At 37.8% G+C, this 19793-nt stretch overlaps 1 protein-coding gene across 1 annotated transcript in view; it reads right to left on the reverse strand.

Moving 5' to 3' along the window:
* LOC126482069 (transient receptor potential cation channel trpm) overlaps window positions 1-19793 on the reverse strand; it is a 177462-nt gene that overhangs the window by 87850 nt on the left and 69819 nt on the right. Inside the window, exons 7-12 of the mRNA XM_050106045.1 lie at window positions 17683-17830; window positions 10038-10224; window positions 9821-9951; window positions 4968-5095; window positions 4371-4563; window positions 1501-1690 (exon numbers count right to left, since the gene is read on the reverse strand). Of these exons, the coding sequence (XP_049962002.1) occupies window positions 1501-1690; window positions 4371-4563; window positions 4968-5095; window positions 9821-9951; window positions 10038-10224; window positions 17683-17830 (977 nt within the window). The remainder of the gene's footprint in view (window positions 1-1500; window positions 1691-4370; window positions 4564-4967; window positions 5096-9820; window positions 9952-10037; window positions 10225-17682; window positions 17831-19793) is intronic.

Consider the following 19793-nt stretch of genomic DNA (forward strand, 5'->3'; position numbering starts at 1 on the left):
GTTATGTATGGGCCATATTTAAACACAATTAATGCACTTTTCATCATAAAAAGTAAATCTGCAAGGTTAATTCAGAAAATGCACGACAAGTATTTTGATGTGTATTATATACATATAACACACATAAGCTATGCAAAATGCAAGGGTAAGCCCACTACATAACTTTTATCAAATGTTTAACAGTCATATGTCTCTTCAAATATTGCACTCAAACTACTCTGGTTGTCAACTTTTAACTGGAAGATCCATACTCCCCACTCTTTTCAGTTGCAATAACCTAGTCTTCATCAATAGCTACATGCAGAAAATTTAGGAGTATGACATGGCTTGAACAAGGAGAGGATGGAATTTTCATTAATCACTGACAGCATATTTCCCTTTCCAACCATATAATAACTTCAATGACACACTGCTGAAATAAACAGTTTGCAAACTTCACATGGGAAAACATATGACCTGGTTGCACTGATACACTTCACCTGACCAGAAATACTAGTGAGCAGGTATAATTGTTATTTGCTACTTGTAACTAATCACAGTGTAGCATATGTGGTGATAAATTCCAGAAATCACATGTTAATGTTGCAGAGTGACACAAGTTATGAATTCTTAAACTGCAAATTTAAACTGTAGCAAATTGTAACTGAAAATCACAGTTACCAAAAAGCAGCATTCAAGGAAATCACTGATATTAGAAAGTCACAGTTTAGTCCATCCATACTTAGAACTCTATCTTCTGATCATCTCAGGACTGAAGCCTTTGGCTTATAGACTCTTTGAAGCATCCCCCCTTATCTTTGTCTCCTCTCATACTCACAATAGGTGGGTCCCTCTCAACCTGGGGTCTGAGTGAGCTGCCTCTGCTTCCAAACTTTTCCAAACCTAACCTCATTCCTCCCTGAGGAAGGAACTAACATTTCCAAAAGCTAGAAATATATTTCTGGAATGTAGGAAAGGACTGATTACTACTTGCCACAAAGATGACACATTAACTTGCAGACAGGCAAAATTACCAAAAGACGGTTACATATAGCTTTCGGTTACAGCCTTCATCATCAGCAAAAGAGAAACACACATCATTCATACACACAAGCAAGCACATCTCATACATCTGACCACCAACTCCAGCATCTCACACTGGCCTGAGATGCTAGAGTTGGTGGTTATGTGTGCATGAGGTGTGCTTGCTTGTGTGTATGAATAGTGTGTGTTTTACTTTTGCTGATGAAGAGTGTGGCCAAAAGCATTATTTAAGTGTCTTCTTTACAGTAAGTAGCAATCTGTCTTTTCTGCACTGCTGATATTCCTGCATGGAGATCCCATTGTTTGAAATTTATTACTTCTCTGTTTTCCAGTGCATTTGTTGATGGTAAGTAGTGGCAAGTCAGTGTGCTTCATTTTAATTTTACTCAAAAGAAATATACTCCTGATACATTTAATTAAAGAGTACTCTTTGCTTCTAGAGATCACTTGTAGTTATAAACTGCAATAATAATTTACCAATATTTTCAAATTCTTTGCCATAATTTCTGAGCTCTTCATATATTTCAGTTTCCAGATCATCTTCGGCAGCCTCATGAGCCATTGCTTTGTACAGTTTACAAGCTACTAAAGCTTTGGCTAATGCTTCTTCACCATGCTGCCACATGAGCAAAGCCATCTGCTGTCGCTTGGTTAACACGGCCCATGTCTAAAACAATCAGAAAAGTGATCAAAAGTTAACAGAGTATAAATTTTGATGAACAAAGTTCAACATCCAATAAATTATGAAACAGAATTGCTGGCCAGTACTTAGGAGGTAAAAGATGCCTATAAACACATATAGAAGTGAGATAAAAACACTACCTAGATTTCAGAACTAATAATTCCTTTGTTAAAAAGAAGTTTAAAAAGAACACATAGGTCACCCAGACCCCAGGATGAGAGAGACTCACCTGTAATAGGTCTTCCCAAAGTATCTCTCTCTCCTCCCCAATGAAAGAACTGCTAGTTGCAGAAGCTAGGTAGTATGTCCCTTTTAATTTTTTATGCATCTCTATGTATCTGTCAGCAACACAATACATTTCACCTCCTGAATACTTTGCCTCATAATTTACTAATTTCCTTGATTGAATTTTCTTTTGATATAATCTTCAATTTATAGTAAATAAACCAGAACAAATGTTATTTACAAGCAAAAAAGCAAATGAAGAGAAGGAATGAAACTGCCAGGTGCAGTTGTCATATATGTGCACTCATGAAACAGAAGAAAGTGTCAGTGAACTGCTGCAATGTCTTCCTTTATTTTTGGGAGGAGAAAGATGATAGGAAGGAAAGTTTTATAAACCAAACACAGGAAGATATTGGTTTTAGTTGCATGGATCATTTATAATGCTGTTAAGATTCAAATAGAATAGAACAGAATATTATTCACTTTCAAACATACTTGCATGCATTCGGTGTCAACATATAAATAAATTAACATACATCTCTAGTTACAACATTACATGGCCCCTTGCCTAATTAAGTTGTAACTACATTATAAGAAGCATTAATCTAAGTTTTTCCTTTAGGAATGCACATTGTTATGCAAGCTGACCTCTATTTAAAAGTCTAATACAGTATGCCACATTGAATCAACATATCACATTAATAACTTCATAAAACATTACTATTTATAATTTTATGGACTTAGTGAATCAAAATTCCGAGTTCTCTATTCCTTCATTGGATGAAATGCTTTACCTTTGACCTCGGGTGCCCATAAAATAGTTTGTAGTGGGAGTGGTGGCTTGGACTGGGGGTATGGAGCATTTTTAATATCTTGGAAGACAAATGGCAACTTGTTAGCAGCTATAAAAAAGTCCCAGATCAAGCCCTGTTAAAACCCTGCACAACACTGACTTTTAAATCATATTCTTGAAAGAGAAAGACCTAACTATACTATGTTTTTTTACTAGGAAGCTAGGGGAGGAACCCTTACTTCCAGGCATGGGTGCCCTTGCCTTTGACTGATTTCAGTATAATTTCCTAGCTAATGCGTTACACACTGACAGTTTTCACCATCAAAATCTCTTGCTTTCTATGACTGATGACAAGTTTTTATACACAGTGACCCATGTAATGCAGCCACTCCCAATATTTCTTAAACAGTTCAAGGCATCATCCAAATAAGAGTTTTGGTCAATAACAGGAGTGAGTATTTTGTTCTGTGGACAAGTACCTACTTTTGTTAACCATTGTGACACTGATGCAGTAACTCTTTTTTCACAAGGAACTGTAGGCATTTTTAACAAAACTCCACAGACCATGGAAAGAGTAGCTTAACGATAAAGCTCACATCAATGTTTAACCACAAACATTTGGCAAGAATGTGCACAAAAATGTGCTGCACATGAGGCTGAAGTCTGAGAAGAGCATAGTTCTTTGGAAAAATTGGCATGTACTGTGTCATTCTCTTTCTGTTCTTCAGGTATTAAAATCCAATAAGTAAAGTACATTGTCCCATTATTAAGGTATGTTATTGGTTCAATATTTGGCATATTATGCATTGATCAGCATAACAATACAACAAAACACTAAACATTATGCACACTCTCATTTACCAAAATATTACTTTAATTTATTGAACCACTTATTAATTATATAGAATGTCCAACCACACATAGAACACTTTAAACACTGCAGCTTTGAAAACATAACAAAATGTGCAAACTTGTGAATGGATGATCTGTTGTTGCAGAAGAACATATATTATTGCACATGTGCAGCATGGACAGAAAAAATAACAGTAATACCATATATAAACATTTCGTTTCCATTTTCTGTCAGATTTCAATACACTAACAATGTCTATTGTTCCTTATTGCACTACAACATCCCCAGAAATTTCTCATGCTGTCTGAATATAGATGGTAACTGTGGTGTTAAATTAATTTCTCATTGACTTTTGATGAAACCAAATTGTCAGAGGTCAGTTACTTGGTGCATTATTAAGAACAGTTGCAAACTTATTATGCATGTCTAAAGCTATAGTATTGCTGATTACAACAAGATGGCTGATTATTTTGAAACCTTGAATACCATTCTCCCTCAAAACAGTTTGCATAACAATAGTATTCTTTGTCAGAATATGGATAGCGAAGCTAGCCTATTACCTAACAAGTTTAGAAGTAACAAGTTTGGAATTATTATTTAGTTTATTACTTAAGTTAGAATTATTATTTGGTTTAGAATTATTATTGTTATAGTTAACAAGTTTAGAATTATTTCAGATGCCAGTATATAGACACTCAATGACCTGAATAAGAGGCAACTGAATGACCATTAACCAGTGCAATTGAAGCTTCTTTGTACAATATTTTGAAAATAGCATTACAGTGAAATCTTACCAGCAGTTCATTAAACGGGTAATCAAAGAGGGCTGTTTCTTTTGTGGCTGGCAGTGTCTCAGCAAGCAAGCTGAGAGTCAGATTTGTGTTTCCATAATAACGTATGAATGAAGCACTGTTTCTGTGCACATGTGGTGACTTCTTCATAACTTTTGCATATATCAAGCGAAATTTTCTTCTAGTGTAGTAAGACCTTAAAGAAAGACAAATGAATTACACACAATTATACTGAATCATTTACTAAAGTAGGACATCAAATTGTACAAGCGTATTGAAAAATTTTGTAATACACGAAAGGCTTTGCAGAATCAAAATAGAACAAACTCTTAGTGCAAAAAGTAAAGATAACCATTTACCTTTTGGGTGAGGCATTAAGTGGCTGACAGGTACACAAGAAACAATGAAAATATTGCTGAGCTTTTGAACAAGCCTTTGAAGAACAACAGTCTATTCCAGCCATGATGTTCCAACAACACATTAATACAAACTATTTATTTGCAAATGATTTTATAAAAATGGTTTACAAAATAAACAAAAGGAAGCCATTTTGTTACTTACAATGACTCACTATATAAGATGTATAACTTAAATAATCACCTGTACGCTCCACCCATCAATTTGTTTATAACTAATCCAATATCGTGTAACGTGTAAACATAGCCCCGAGGAATGTGAGGTCGAACATCACGCAATATGTAGCCCAAGGTATTCGTAGGGCCTTGTTTCTGCAAAACAATAACTTATGATCAGTATCAGCAACAGAATCATAACTACATAATTGTTTATAACAAAAGTAATTTTATTTGTGATAATTAGTTAATAATATACTGTTTCCTCTACAATGCAGATCATACAAGCTAAAGCAAACTTCTTATGAGAAATAAATGTAGGATAATAAATATACATTCTACTGTCTCATGAAGGGAAACATTATGCAATTTCAAAGCAGTAATAATGACCTGTTAACCCTAGAAATGGTCATACCCTAAATGAAATACAGTAAAATACGAGGTGGCTAAAATGCTGTAATGGAATCAGCACATAGATAAATTAATCAACATGCTAAATTCAGCATGTTGTGTCCTTAGATGCAACTCTCATTGTGTTCACCTACAGACAATTATTATGTCTTATTTAGCATATTTTTAAATCACTATTGTCTGACGGAATTATATTCTAGGCAGTGCACCTAAGGTAAACAAAGCATTTATCCAGCAGAAACAAGTGAAAAGCTTAGAAATATCCATCTATCCATCATGTACTGCTTCTGTATAGGCCATGAAGCACACACAGAGGCATTTAAGCAGGCATTCTTCCCTTGCTCTTTTATGTGATTTGGAATAGGATGAAATGCTATTATCTGATACAATGCTAAATACCCCTCATGAACCATGGACCTTGCCGTTGGTGGGGAGGCTTGCGTGCCTCAGCGATACAGATAGCCGTACCGTAGGTGCAACCACAACGGAGGGGTATCTGTTGAGAGGCCAGACAAACATGTGGTTCCTGAAGAGGGGCAGCAGCCTTTTCAGTAGTTACAGGGGCAACAGCTTGGATGATTGACTGATCTGGCCTCGTAACATTAACCAAAACGGCCTTGCTGTGCTGGTACTGCAACCGGCTGAAAGCAAGGGGAAACTACAGCCGTAATTATTCCCGAGGACATGCAGCTTTACTGTATGATTAAATGATGATGGCGTCCTCTTGGGTACAATATTCCGGAGGTAAAATAGTCCCCCATTCGGATCTCCGGGTGGGGACTACTCAAGAGGACGTCGTTATCAGGAGAAAGAAAACTGGCATTCTACGGATCGGAGTGTGGAATGTCAGATCCCTTAATCGGGCAGGTAGGTTAGAAAATTTAAAAAGGGAAATGGATAGGTTAAAGTTAATTATAGTGGGAATTAGTGAAGTTCGGTGGCAGGAGGAACAAGACTTTTGGTCCGGTGATTACAGGGTTATAAATACAAAATCAAATAGGGGTAATGCAGGAGTAGGTTTAATAATGAATAAAAAATAGGAGTGCGGGTTAGCTACTACAAACAGCATAGTGAACGCATTATTGTGGCCAAGATAGACACAAAGCCCATGCCTACTACAGTAGTACAACTATATGCCAACTAGCTCTGCAGATGATGAAGAAATTGATGAAATGTATGATGAGATAAAAGAAATTATTCAGGTAGTGAAGGGAGACGAAAATTTAATAGTTATGGGTGACTGGAATTCGTCAGTAGGAAAAGGGAGAGAAGGAAACATAGTAGGTGAATAAGGATTGGGGGGAAGAAATGAAAGAGGAAGCCGCCTTGTAGAATTTTGCACAGAGCATAACTTAATCATAGCTAACACTTGGTTCAAGAATCATAAAAGAAGGTTTTATACCTGGAAGAATCCTGGAGATACTAAAAGATATCAGATAGATTATATAACGGTAAGACAGAGATTTAGGAACCAGGTTTTAAATTGTAAGACATTTCCAGGGGCAGATGTGGATTCTGACCACAATCTATTGGTTATGAACTGCAGATTGAAACTGAAGAAACTGCAAAAAGGTGGGAATTTAAGGAGATGGGACCTGGATAAACTGAAAGAACCAGAGGTTGTAGAGAGTTTCAGGGAGAGCATAAGGGAACAATTGACAGGAATGGGGGAAAGAAATACAGTAGAAGAAGAATGGGTAGCTCTGAGGGATGAAGTAGTGAAGGCAGCAGAGGATCAAGTAGGTAAAAAGACGAGGGCTAATAGAAATCCTTGGGTAATAGAAGAAATATTGAATTTAATTGATGAAAGGAGAAAATATAAGACTGCAGTAAATGAAGCAGGCAAAAAAGAATACAAGCGACTCAAAAATGAGATCGACAGGAAGTGCAAAATGGCTAAGCAGGGATGGCTAGAGGACAAATGTAAGGATGTAGAGGCTTGTCTCACTAGGGGTAAGATAGATACTGCCTACAGGAAAATTAAAGAGACCTTTGGAGAGAAGAGAACCACTTGTATGAATATCAAGAGCTGAAATGGCAACCCAGTTCTAAGCAATGAAGGGAAGGCAGAAAGGTGGAAGGATATATAGAGGGTTTATACAAGGGCGATGTACTTGAGGACAATATTATGGAAGTGGAAGAGGATGTAGATGAAGATGAAATGGGAGATAAGATACTGCGTGAAGAGTTTGACAGAGCACTGAAAGACCTGAGTCGAAACAAGGCCCCGGGAGTAGACAACATTCCATTAGAACTACTGATGGCCTTGGGAGAGCCAGTCATGACAAAACTCTACCATCTGGTGAGCAAGATGTATGAGACAGGCAAAATACCCACAGACTTCAAGAAGAATATAATAATTCCAATCCCAAAGAAAGCAGGTGTTGACAGATGTGAAAATTACCGAACTGTCAGTTTAATAAGTCACAGCTGCAAAATACTAACGCGAATTCCTTACAGACGAATGGAAAAACTGGTAGAAGCGGACCTTGGGGAAGATCAGTTTGGATTCCGTAGAAATGTTGGAACACGTGAGGCAATACTAACCTTAAGACTTATCATAGAAGAAAGATTAAGAAAAGGCAAACCTACATTTCTAGCATTTGTAGACTTAGAGAAAGCTTTTGACAATGTTAACTGGAATACTCTCTTTCAAATTCTGAAGGTGGCAGGGGTAAAATACAGGGAGTGAAAGGCTATTTACAACTTGTACAGAAACCAGATGGCAGTTATAAGAGTCGAGGGGCATGAAAGGAAAGCAGTGGTTGGGAAAGGAGTGAGACAGGGTTGTAGCCTCTCCCCGATGTTATTCAATCTGTATATTGAGCAAGCAGGAAAGGAAACAAAATAAAAATTCGGATTAGGTATTAAAATTCATGGAGAAGAAGTAAAAACGTTGGGGTTCGCCGATGACATTGTAATTCTGTCAGAGACAGCAAAGGACTTGGAAGAGCAGTTGAACGGAATGGACAGTGTCTTGAAAGGAGGATATAAGATGAACATCAACAAAAGCAAAACGAGGATAATGAAATGTAGTCAAATTAAATCGGGTGATGCTGAGGGGATTAGATTAGGAAATGAGACACTTAAAGTAGTAAAGGAGTTTTGCTATTTAGGGAGAAAAATAACTGAGGATGGTCGAAGTAGAGAGGATATAAAATGTAGACTGGCAATGGCAAGGAAATCGTTTCTGAAGAAGAGAAATTTGTTAACATCGAGTATAGATTTAAGTGTCAGGAAGTCGTTTCTGAAAGTATTTGTATGGAGTGTAGCCATGTATGGAAGTGAAACATGGACGATAAACAGTTTGGACAAGAAGAGAATAGAAGCTTTCGAAATGTGGAGCTACAGAAGAATGCTGAAGAAAAGGTGGGTAGATCACATAACTAATGAGGAGGTATTGAATAGGATTGGGGAGAAGAAAAGTTTGTGGCACAACTTGACTAGAAGAAGGGATCGGTTGGTAGGACATGTTTTGAGGCATCAAGGGATCACAAATTTAGCATTGGAGGGCAGCATGTAGGGTAAAAATCGTAGAGGGAGACCAAGAGATCAATACACTAAGCAGATTCAGAAGGATGGAGGTTGCAATAGGTACTGGGAGATAAAGAAGCTTGCACAGGATAGAGTAGCATGGAGAGCTGCATCAAACCAGTCTCAGGACTGAAGACCACAACAACAACAACAACAACAACATGCTAAATACTTTCTGTCATGCATTTCACAGTGGTTTGCTGAATATGTATGTGGATGTAGATGTAAACAATGGCAGGTACATCTGGAACTTAATTACAGTCATCAGGAGGCTAAGTCATTCATCATCAATATGTGACTACCATCATGAAGGTATTCTGAATCTTACTGAATGACGATTTAAAAGATGGTATCGATATTTTTTATCTTATCCAGTTATAACACATCATAATGCTGATGAACAGAGAAAAACTAAGAGATATATAACTATTTTCTTATGGGGCATTTGTCTTTTCCCACAGCAATCATTGGACAACAGCAACAGAGGTGAATAGGTTTGGTACACAAATCTTTTCACTATAAATATTGGCTTTTGAAACTGTAGATACTACCTTCATTGCCTTAGATATGAGGGGGAATAGGCATAGAACAAGCCTGCATACAAGTGACAATGACTTAATCAAATCCAGAAATGTTTACCAACTTATTCTATGATTCATAGCAAAAATGATCTCTGTGCAATGCAACAAACTCAGTGTTATACATGGCAGTACCGCTGTGTCAATAGTATGGAACTAAACTTTTAATAGAAGTTTGAATAATTGGTTAGGGGCATCTGATAGAATTCCAGTAAAAGAATCCTTAACATAAACAAAATTATGAGGCAGCATTTACACAAATGTAAAATATAGCTGACACATTGAAATCTGCACGAGTGCTATTGCCCCATAAAACAGCATCAAAGTTCATTATTAATTTTCACTGTTTGAAACTTACTGTATTATAAAGCTCTTCAAGACGAGGTATGGAAAGAAACTTCCTCATACTAACTCCATTTTCGAGGAGGAGTTTAACGAAATCTATGCGATCATGTTCCAAAGCTTGCATCATGGCTTCTTCAAGGGCACCTAAAAAGGAAAAAAAAAAATGTAGCATCACTCCATAAACTATTTTCAGGATAAGTTACAGGATGTTATTCAAGGGATCCACTTACCAGGAGGCCACTCTTGGCCATAAACAAATATTTCTGAACGTGCAATGTCCACACGATTCCATGTAAGAGCAAGACTTAATTGCTCTGAAGGAGATAAATGTTGGCTCTTAAAAAGAGCAGTAAGAATTGTTTGATCAAGTTCCTGGGATTTGCCTTCTGGACGATCTGTGATCCGAAAAACTGTGATCTGAAATTATTGCAGTTCTTGGAGAACTTTAAATAATATGCACATACAGGTAAAATGCATAAATTAAATGTTAACAACAATGTACTTATATTTTTATGGTGAAGCGAGTAGTCAGTTTTATCTTAAAGAAATTTTCCTTTCTAACTACTTATTACTAAACTATTATCAAACCCATATGTTTCAAGAAGGAAAGTGAACATTACAGAGTTTCATCCTCAGATGATTCTGTTACATTTTATATGTTGCAAAATATTCGGATGCAAATTTATTTCTTATCCTTTTCATTGCATAATTATAGAAATTTAATAGAATTTTGTGTTCCTGAAATCATAAAATTCTAGTAAGTGCAAACTGTATTCTATATCATTTTTTTCTACCTTATGATGGCAAAACAGGTAGAAAGAAAATCATGTTGCTTGGCTAAACTAATAAAATTAGTTTCTGACAGATTCCTCTTTTCTTGCTTCTTGTGTTATTCGACACTTCAACATAAAATGAATATGTCAGTGTTTTTCATACAGCACTAGCCATGCAAACTTAGTTATTCACAAATTGTGAATTTAGTATTTTGTTGTGTCTTGTGTATGTAGCTGAAGAAGAGAAATTTGTTAACATCGAGTATAGATTTAAGTGTCAGGAAGTCGTTTCTGAAAGTATTTGTATGGAGTGTAGCCATGTATGGAAGTGAAACATGGACGATAAATAGTTTGGACAAGTATGTATAAGAATCGTGGTTGAATGCTAACAGTGATAACCAAGAGAATAGAAGCTTTCGAAATGTGGTGCTACAGAAGAATGCTGAAGATTAGATGGGTAGATCACATAACTAATGAGGAGGTATTGAATAGAATTGGGGAGAAGAGGAGTTTGTGGCACAACTTGACAAAAAGAAGGGACCAGTTGGCAGGACATGTTTTGAGGCATCAAGGGATCACAAATTTAGCATTGGAGGGCACCGTGGAGGGTAAAAATCGTAGAGTGAGACCAAGAGATGAATACACTAAGCAGATTCAGAAGGATGTAGGTTGCAGTAAGTACTGGGAGATGAAGAAGCTTGCACAGGATAGACTAGCACGAAGAGCTGCATCAAACCAGTCTCAGGACTGAAGACCACAACAACAACAACAACAACAACAACATGTGTATGTAAGTTTATTTTCCTGATCACGCGATTCATACCCACACAGGGTGGTCCTAAATTTTCTTTGTAAACCCTTATAATGTGTAGTAGGCATTGGGTAGATAATAATTTGAATATGAGCTCATTCACAGGAACAAACCATTCCCATATTACAGGAACAGTGATGTAAAATAAAGCCTTTCATTCTCCTGCATCTGTTGAATGTAACAGTGTAACATTTTACTGTGGCTAGTAATTACTGCATATTAACCAGCTAAGTAATATGATGATAATGCCCACTGCAGAGACAATGAAGTATTCATGGATCAGTGTAAATAAGCAAAGCAAAGGTACTTTGGAATGTTATTAAGCATGAAACAAATGTAGTGGGTAAGACAATTAACAATCACTTCATTGATGACAGATGAATATTCAAATCACTGGCAACTAAATTAATTGATTTATTCCTAATAGTAATAGAAAATACACAGGGGTGGCGATGAGGGGTGAGGTGAGGGGGAGGGCCACCAACAGCTGATCCATTAGACTTACTTTTATAGGCCTTCCTTACTCCACCTGCACATTTCAATTTTTTCACCTTAACTTTTAAAGAGATAACAAATATTATTATGTCACTGAAAAGCAAAAACTCTTTTGGCTACAATTATGTTTTGACCAAATATCTGGAATCTTGTTCTGATTTGATAATGCTTCCTTTGATGTTAACTCTGTAATCAATCAGTGAGCCAAAGTGCATTTTCTGAAAGGCTGAAATATACTAAAGTAGCACCCTTGGAGATAGGCAACAGGTCACTAACCATACAACCATCTTCCTCCTTCCAATTTTCTCAAAATTTTTTGATAAGGCTCTTTATGACAGAATACTCAACCTCTTTTCTGACTATAGCATTTTAGTAACATCACACTTTGGCTTCCATGAACACTTCTCAAAAAAGAAAGTGAAGTATGATCTTGCAAACTCAGTTCTAACAGGAAAGAAAATACTGATGGCATTTTCTGGAACTTTGCAAAGACCTGGTGCAGTGACAAAAATATTGTAGTGTTAACAACAACACATTGCATGGTGACATCATATCTCAGCAACAGAAGCAACGGAGCTTCACATTAACAAATGTTAATATGGGAATAAAATGAAATTCAGAGTGGGGTACATATGCACTTGGTCCACTCCTGTTTTTGATCTACATGAATGAGTTACTTGATTTAAAAAAACTGTAGTTTCCTGAAGATACAAGTACACTGTATGAGAGCCCAAATACAACCATACCAGACACAGTTAGAAGAATAGTGGAGTAGTCTTATGATAAATTGGTAATTAACTCTTTATCATACAAAGATATCGTACTATGCAATTGCAGGCAAACAAAAATAAGCAAAGGTACCAGAAACTGAAAACAAGCTGCACACAACAATTTGTGAAATTTCTAGAAATACAAATGGATAAGGAATTGAAATGGCATCAGCACATGAATAAGTTAGTCAATAAAAAAGCTTAATTCTGCCTACTTTGTAAATAATAATCTGTCTCACTGTGCTGTCCTGCAGATGGATATGGTAGCATACTTTGTATTCTTTCACTTGATAAGTCTGTAACTGAAAACCTTTCAGCAGCCTCTTCAGGAATCAAGAACTTTTTACACTCCTGCACCAGTACATTTACACACTAAAGGTGTTTATAGTTAATAACAACATCAGATTTAGGAAGAACTATAAAAATCAGAACCATAATAGTTGAAGCAAAAATAATTTCTGTACATAATTTGTGTCCCTATTTATGGCAAGAATGGAGTTTAGATAAAATAACAGCAGATGGATGCGTGCATGCCCACACACACTCACGCACACACACACATGCATTCTCTCTCTCTCTCTCTCTCTCTCTCTCTCTCTCTCTCTCTCTCTCTATGAGTGACTTATGGAACATGATAAGTGAATGACTGAGCTGTGTGAAAATAAGCCATATGCCCACAGCACAAACAGTGGCTATCAGTGAATACTGATACCACGCTGGTTAGCTGACTTCAACTGAAATGATTACCTGAGTTACAGTAAATAACTGTTACTCTTTCATCCAGCAGATGCAGAAGAACAACACACATTGGTTTACGTGACTGGTTGGTTGGTTGACTCTGGGGGAGGAGGGGACCAAACAGTGGGATCATCAGTCCCATTGGATTAGGGAAGGATGGGGAAGGAAATCGGAACTCAACTTTCACATGATTCTTCCTGCAGAATGGGACCCTTACAACTCAGAAAATGGGTTTAAATTCAGTCCATTACCTACAAACCACGCTCTACACATCCCAGGAGTTTGTAAGTAGGATTTAAAAATACTCCGAATGTTTGAATTCATGGCAAAACATGTTATATCCTATTTCCTGTTCCATCTGAATTAATCAGAAGATATAGATTAACAAGTTAAAAGACAACAAGGAACAAAACAAACCATCATCTCACACAAACATACAATTCATAAACTAAGTAAGTATGGCCTGTACTAAGCTTTAAACAAGAGAAAATGGTTACAGTCAGTCTTTCAACAATGAAAACATACAGTATCAGCAGGCAGGGTGCTTGAAATTAAGTTTATTTTCATTTACCTTTCTAAAGCTGACTGCACACCGAGATTTAATGTAATGGTTTTTTTTTCTTTTTTTTCTTTTTTGGTGGTTTTAGGGCGCACAACTTCAATGGTCATTAGCGCCCTGACTACGTTAAGAATGCACCGCGAGGCACAAGTTTAAAACAACAACTAAAAGAGAAAACACGATAAAAGACAGACTGACAGGCATAGGATTAAAAAACAGCATCATCAAATGTCCTTAGAGAGGTTTGTCAAATTGATAAAATGAAGAACACAAGCAGCTGCTCGTGGGTCATCCGCTAAAAGGGCATCTAAAGTACATGGCAGGTTAAGATTTAGACGCAGTGTGTTAAAATCCGGACAGGACATTAAAATGTGGCTGACCGTCAGCAATTGCCCACATGGGCAGAACGGCGCCGGCGCAGCCGTCAGCAGATGGCGATGGCTGAACCGGCAGTGTCCAATGCATAACCGGGCCAAAACGACCTCCTCCCGCCGAGAAGGGCGGGAGGAGGACGTCCAAGTCGCGGGAAGAGGTTTCAAGGCCCGAAGCTTGTTTTCTGTAAGTGCATCCCAATCGGCATGCCACAGCGATAAAATGCGCCGACAAATAACCCTGCTACAATCTGATGAAGGGACACAACAAGAAGCCGTCCGAGGCTGGAGGACCGCAGCCTTGGCCGCGGCATCTGCAGCTTCGTTCCCAGGGATACCGACATGGCCAGGGACCCACATAAAGCTAACCGGAGAACCGACGTCCACCAGCTGCTGAAGAGAGCGTTGGATCCGGTGCACAAAAGGGTGAACCGGATACGGATCACTGAGGCTCTGGATGGCGCTCAGGGAATCGGAGCAGATGACATAAGCAGAATGTCGGTGGTGGCAGATGTAAAGAACAGCCTGGTAGAGGGCAAAGAGCTCAGCTGTGAAGACCGAGCAATGGCCATGGAGCCGGTATTTGAAACTTTGTGCCCCGACAATAAAAGAACACCCGACCCCGTCATTGGTCTTGGAGCCATCTGTATAAATGAAGGTCATATTGATGAACTTCGAACGAAGTTCAACAAAACGGGAGTGGTAGACCGAACCGGGGGTAACCTCTTTTGGGAGCGAGCTGAGGTCAAGGTGAACGCGGACCTGAGCCTGGAGCCAAGGTGGCGTGTGGCTCTCGCCCACTCGAAAGGTTGCAGGGAGTGAAAAATTAAGGTATTGAAGGAGGCGACGAAAGCGAACTCCAGGGGTTAGCAGGGCAGAAATGTAATGGTTGAAAGAAAGTGGAAAGGAATTTGTCTCAGTCTTGTGGAAGAAACATTTGCTGCACTTGGCTTAAAGTGTTAATAAAACTGTTACTACCCATCACTGTCTGCCAAAATTACCTATGCTATGCTAAATTCAGTTTTTGTCTTTAATTACAGTCTTATACCATGTTCCACTACTAATTCAATGTTTGCTGTCTTACTAATTTCTCTCTAGTTTTTCCTGAGAGATAATCTCTGCTGTTTGTAATTTGATGCCAAATTTTCTGTGTAGACTTATGTAAAACTAAATCCTCTATCTTCAGCATTCTGTACAACAAGATTCATTACCTGGTGATGAAGGTTGATGGCGATGTTCACTATAGGTAAGAGCTGCTAATATAAGTAATTTTAATACATATTTGCAGTTACCTCTGTTCAGTCTGTTGTTGAGCTTAACAATTGATTCATGTGTGTCATCATAAGTAAGTTGTTAAGTATCCCGCATCCTTTCAGATGAAAATTTAAATAATAGAGTTTTAACTTAAGTTGTACAAGGTCTGTTCAAGAAATTCCAGAACATATGTAATTTTTCATCGTATCTTCATGGCACAGGGACAAACTGCTAATCAATGGTACTACTGGGACATGCTGCAACACCTGTGAGAAAATGTGAGAAGGAAATGGCCTGAAATATGGCAAGACCATTCATGGCTCTTGCATCATGGTAATGCAACCACACATCCATTCCTGTTGGTGCATGATTATTGCTCAAAAAAGAAAATCACTCTGCTGCCTCATCCTTTGTACTCTCCAGACCAGGCCCCTGCAGACTTGTTTTTACTCCCAAAATTGAAAACCCCAAGGAAAGGATGTATCAGTTGTGGAGGAGGGTATTTTGAATAGGATCATGCATAATACATAGAAGATAAGCATAGAAAAATTTTATGAAGAAGGTTCCAGAATTTTTTTTTAACAGACCTTGTGTAATGAATGTCACTCCACTTCAAAGTTGAGGTGGTAATCATGGAAAATCAGAAATACATCACTCAAGCATTTCCGAAGCACTCTTGTGACACATGGTTGCACATCAAGAGGGATGTAACCTGAAATGGGCTAAGAATTTGTAAAATACCGAAAAAGTAAACTATATATATCAATTTGTTTAAGTCCAATGTGGCAGTCTAATATGGACCAATTATTGCAGGAAATTAAATGATACTTAAGTCCACGTAACTTTAATTTTGAGCTGTTGAAGCCAGTAATTTATTCATCAAGAGAAGAAGAGAAAAGATGTGAAAATTTATGGCACAAATAAAAAATGAGGCACAGAGTACAAGAGCAGCAGGAAGTAATAACAGAGTGGTATCATTGTGGCTTTCAAGTTCTGTAATGTAATCTGGATTTTCTCTCTACACATATCACTTCAGTTGCGAGTCTTTTGACTTAGCAATTTCAGTTATTTTCCTCTCCCGTCTTTCTTTTCCACTGTTTTCCAAACGTATGAGATACAACAGCATTATTGTTTCATATAATTGTCACCAAATAAGACCTCGTGATAGAAGGGGAAGTCAAATGAAAACAAGGCTTATGGAAAAAAGTAAGTAAACTGTTTATTATTTCAAAGGTATTCACATAACTGATGCCACATTTATCCTGCTGTGAGACAAGGCAGTCAATGCATATTTGAAGAAATCTTTGCTGTTGCCTACAGAACAATGATTGTACATAGGTGTGTATCTCTTCATTTGAAGCCAATCGACAGTCATGAATGTCTTTCTTCAGGACTCCAAAAATATGGAAATCACATGGGGAGACATCGGGACTGTACAGATGATGTGTGATGGCTTCCTAGTGAAACTTATGCAGCCTAGCCAAACAACCATGGAAACATGTCTTGTCTCACAGTGGGATAAATGTATCAACAGTTAAGATGATTACTTTTGAAACAATAAACAGTTTATTTACTTTTTTTATTTTTTTTTTGAAACAATAAACAGTCATGTACATTTTTGTCATCTGTCTCATATTCATTTGATTGCCTCTTATACTTCATGTATCTAAAAAGTTCAAATTACGTATCTGACCAGGTATATTCTTCATTCTTATGTTCGGATTTTGAGTTTAATTCTGTCAATACTTTTGGTAATAAATAATAAACAACCAGCACAACTCCTTCTAATATACATTATGATGCAGGAACCTTCAACATTTCATTAATATGTTAAAGGTATTCTGTGTGATTCTGTACCTATATATGGTGTAGGAAACCTTTCAACTTATAGGTGAAGGGCTCTAATGTTATACATAAATGCACTCTTGTTTGGGAAACGCAACATCCATGAAAAATGATCTAAACCTGCTTTCTTCCATTTTATAACAAAGAAATAAACAATGTATTTATTTGTATGAATTTTCTGCTTAGCACTTTGAGAAGTGATACCACAGAAACTGGAGCAGGCTTGGCTGAAAGACAGACAAAATTTACTTCTACTTACCAAATTCTTTTTTCTACTGCACTGTAAAAGTTCAGAATACAGGCATTCTGCTTGTTCTAGGCTGACTTCAAATGTTTTCTGGATTGTTGTAATAAGATACTCTTTCATGTTTTCCAGGACTGATGCTTCACCATTTTCAGAGGCATACCTGAATGTTAAAAAAAAGGAATATTCCATCTTACTTTACTGGCTTAATTATTTTCCAAATTTAGTGTAAACATTTTGAAATACATCTTTACTACAGCTGCTAGTTTAAATTATTATGATATTAACACTGGGACTTACTATCACTTTTAGACATGTTTGCTTACCCTTTCTCATTTTTAAAAGCTTGATGTAGCTAAATACTCTGCCTGACAAAAAAGTGAAGCACACAGAAGGAAGGAGAAAATGATGTGAAATGAAATGCCATAGGTTGTGTGGGTATGTGATGTTATTTCAGTGCCTATAGTATTGTGTCGAATTTACAAATAATTTGGCAATATGAACCCACTTATCACTATGATGTTGCTCACGTCCTGGCCTGTATGCATGGACTGGTTCAGTTATAAAGGGCATCATAAAGCTGTTGTAGCCTCTCTTGAGGCAAGCTAGCTGACTACTGTTTTAACTGGCCCTTGACATCTAGGATACTGGCACTGGGATGGTCATAATACACTTTTCCAGGCCTATTAATGACACTAAACGTGAACAACACTAATGCACTCTGGTGGCCATGCTACCTGCCATAGATTACTGCAACTCTAATCATTTACATACCCACTAATGATGTTACATGAACAAAGTTACACTGACATCTGACCATCTCTTCTAGTTGCTTCATGTTTTTTGCCACACAGTGTATATTCTAATTTATATCCACAAATTCGTTATCTCGTTATGTTTAAACTACATATTTTAAATAAGGACCCATGAAAAGTGCAGGATGGATTAAGGACACTTTGTTGCTAGCTATGTAGTGGAGATGTTGAGTCACAGATGGGCACAACCAACAGACTGTCGAACAACTAAGCTAAGGTACAATAGGGAAGAGGATGGGTGGCTGAAGGACAGTGACCAACAAAGGCTGAGGCCAGGAGGGTTACAAGAATGTATGATATATTGCAGGCAGAGTTCCCGTCTGTGCAGTTCAGAAAAGCTGGCTTTCGTCAAAAGGATCTGGATGGCACAGGCTCTGAAGCAATCTTTAAAATGAAGAATGTTGTGTTGAGCAACATGCTCAGCAACTGGGTGTATAGCTGTTTCTTGGTTGCAGATGGCTTGTTGGTTGTTGTGGCAACATAGAATGCAGCACAGTGGTTGCAGCATACCTTGTGGATCACATGACTGATTTCACAGGAAGCCTTGCCTTTGATGGAATAGTTTATGCTAGTGACCAGACTGGAATAGGTGGTGGTGGGAGGTGGTATGGGACAGGTCTTGCATCAAAGACTAATACAAGGATATGACCCATGATGTAAGGGGCAGGGAACTGGGGATGTGTAGGCATGGATGACAATAGTGTGTAGGTCCTGTGGGTGATGGAATACCACTGTGGGAGGTGCTGTAAGGATATTGGGTAGGATATTCCTCATTTCAGGGGGTGATGAGAGCTAGTAAAAACCCTGGCGGAGAATGTGATTCAGTTGCTCCTGTACTGCATGGTACCAATTCAGGAGTGGAATGTTCTATGGCCTGGTGGTGAAACTTTGGGATATGGTGAGTGACTAGAGATAAGGCATGAGAGATCTGTTGTGTACAAGATTGGAATGTTAATTATGGGCTGTGGAGACCTCAGTGAGACACCTGATATATTTCAAGACAGTCTGCTCATCACTATAGGTTCAACGGCCATGGGTGTTCAGTTTGTATGGGAGGGACTTCTTGGTAAGGCATCTTTGAGGTGGAGATCAACATCAAGGAAGGCAGCTTGTTGGGTTGAGGAGGAACAGTTGAAGCAAATGGGGAGAAGGTGTTGAGGATCTGGAGGAATGTGGATAGGGTATCCTCAATCTCTATCCAGATCACAAAGACATCATCAGTGAATATGAACTAGAAGAGGGGTTTGGGATTCTGGGTGGTTAGAAATTATTTCTCTAAATGGTCCATGAATAGGTTGGCATAGGACGGTA

Source organism: Schistocerca serialis, chromosome 5 (assembly GCF_023864345.2).
Source record: "Schistocerca serialis cubense isolate TAMUIC-IGC-003099 chromosome 5, iqSchSeri2.2, whole genome shotgun sequence".
In the NCBI taxonomy this organism is placed as follows: Eukaryota; Metazoa; Arthropoda; class Insecta; order Orthoptera; family Acrididae; genus Schistocerca; species Schistocerca serialis.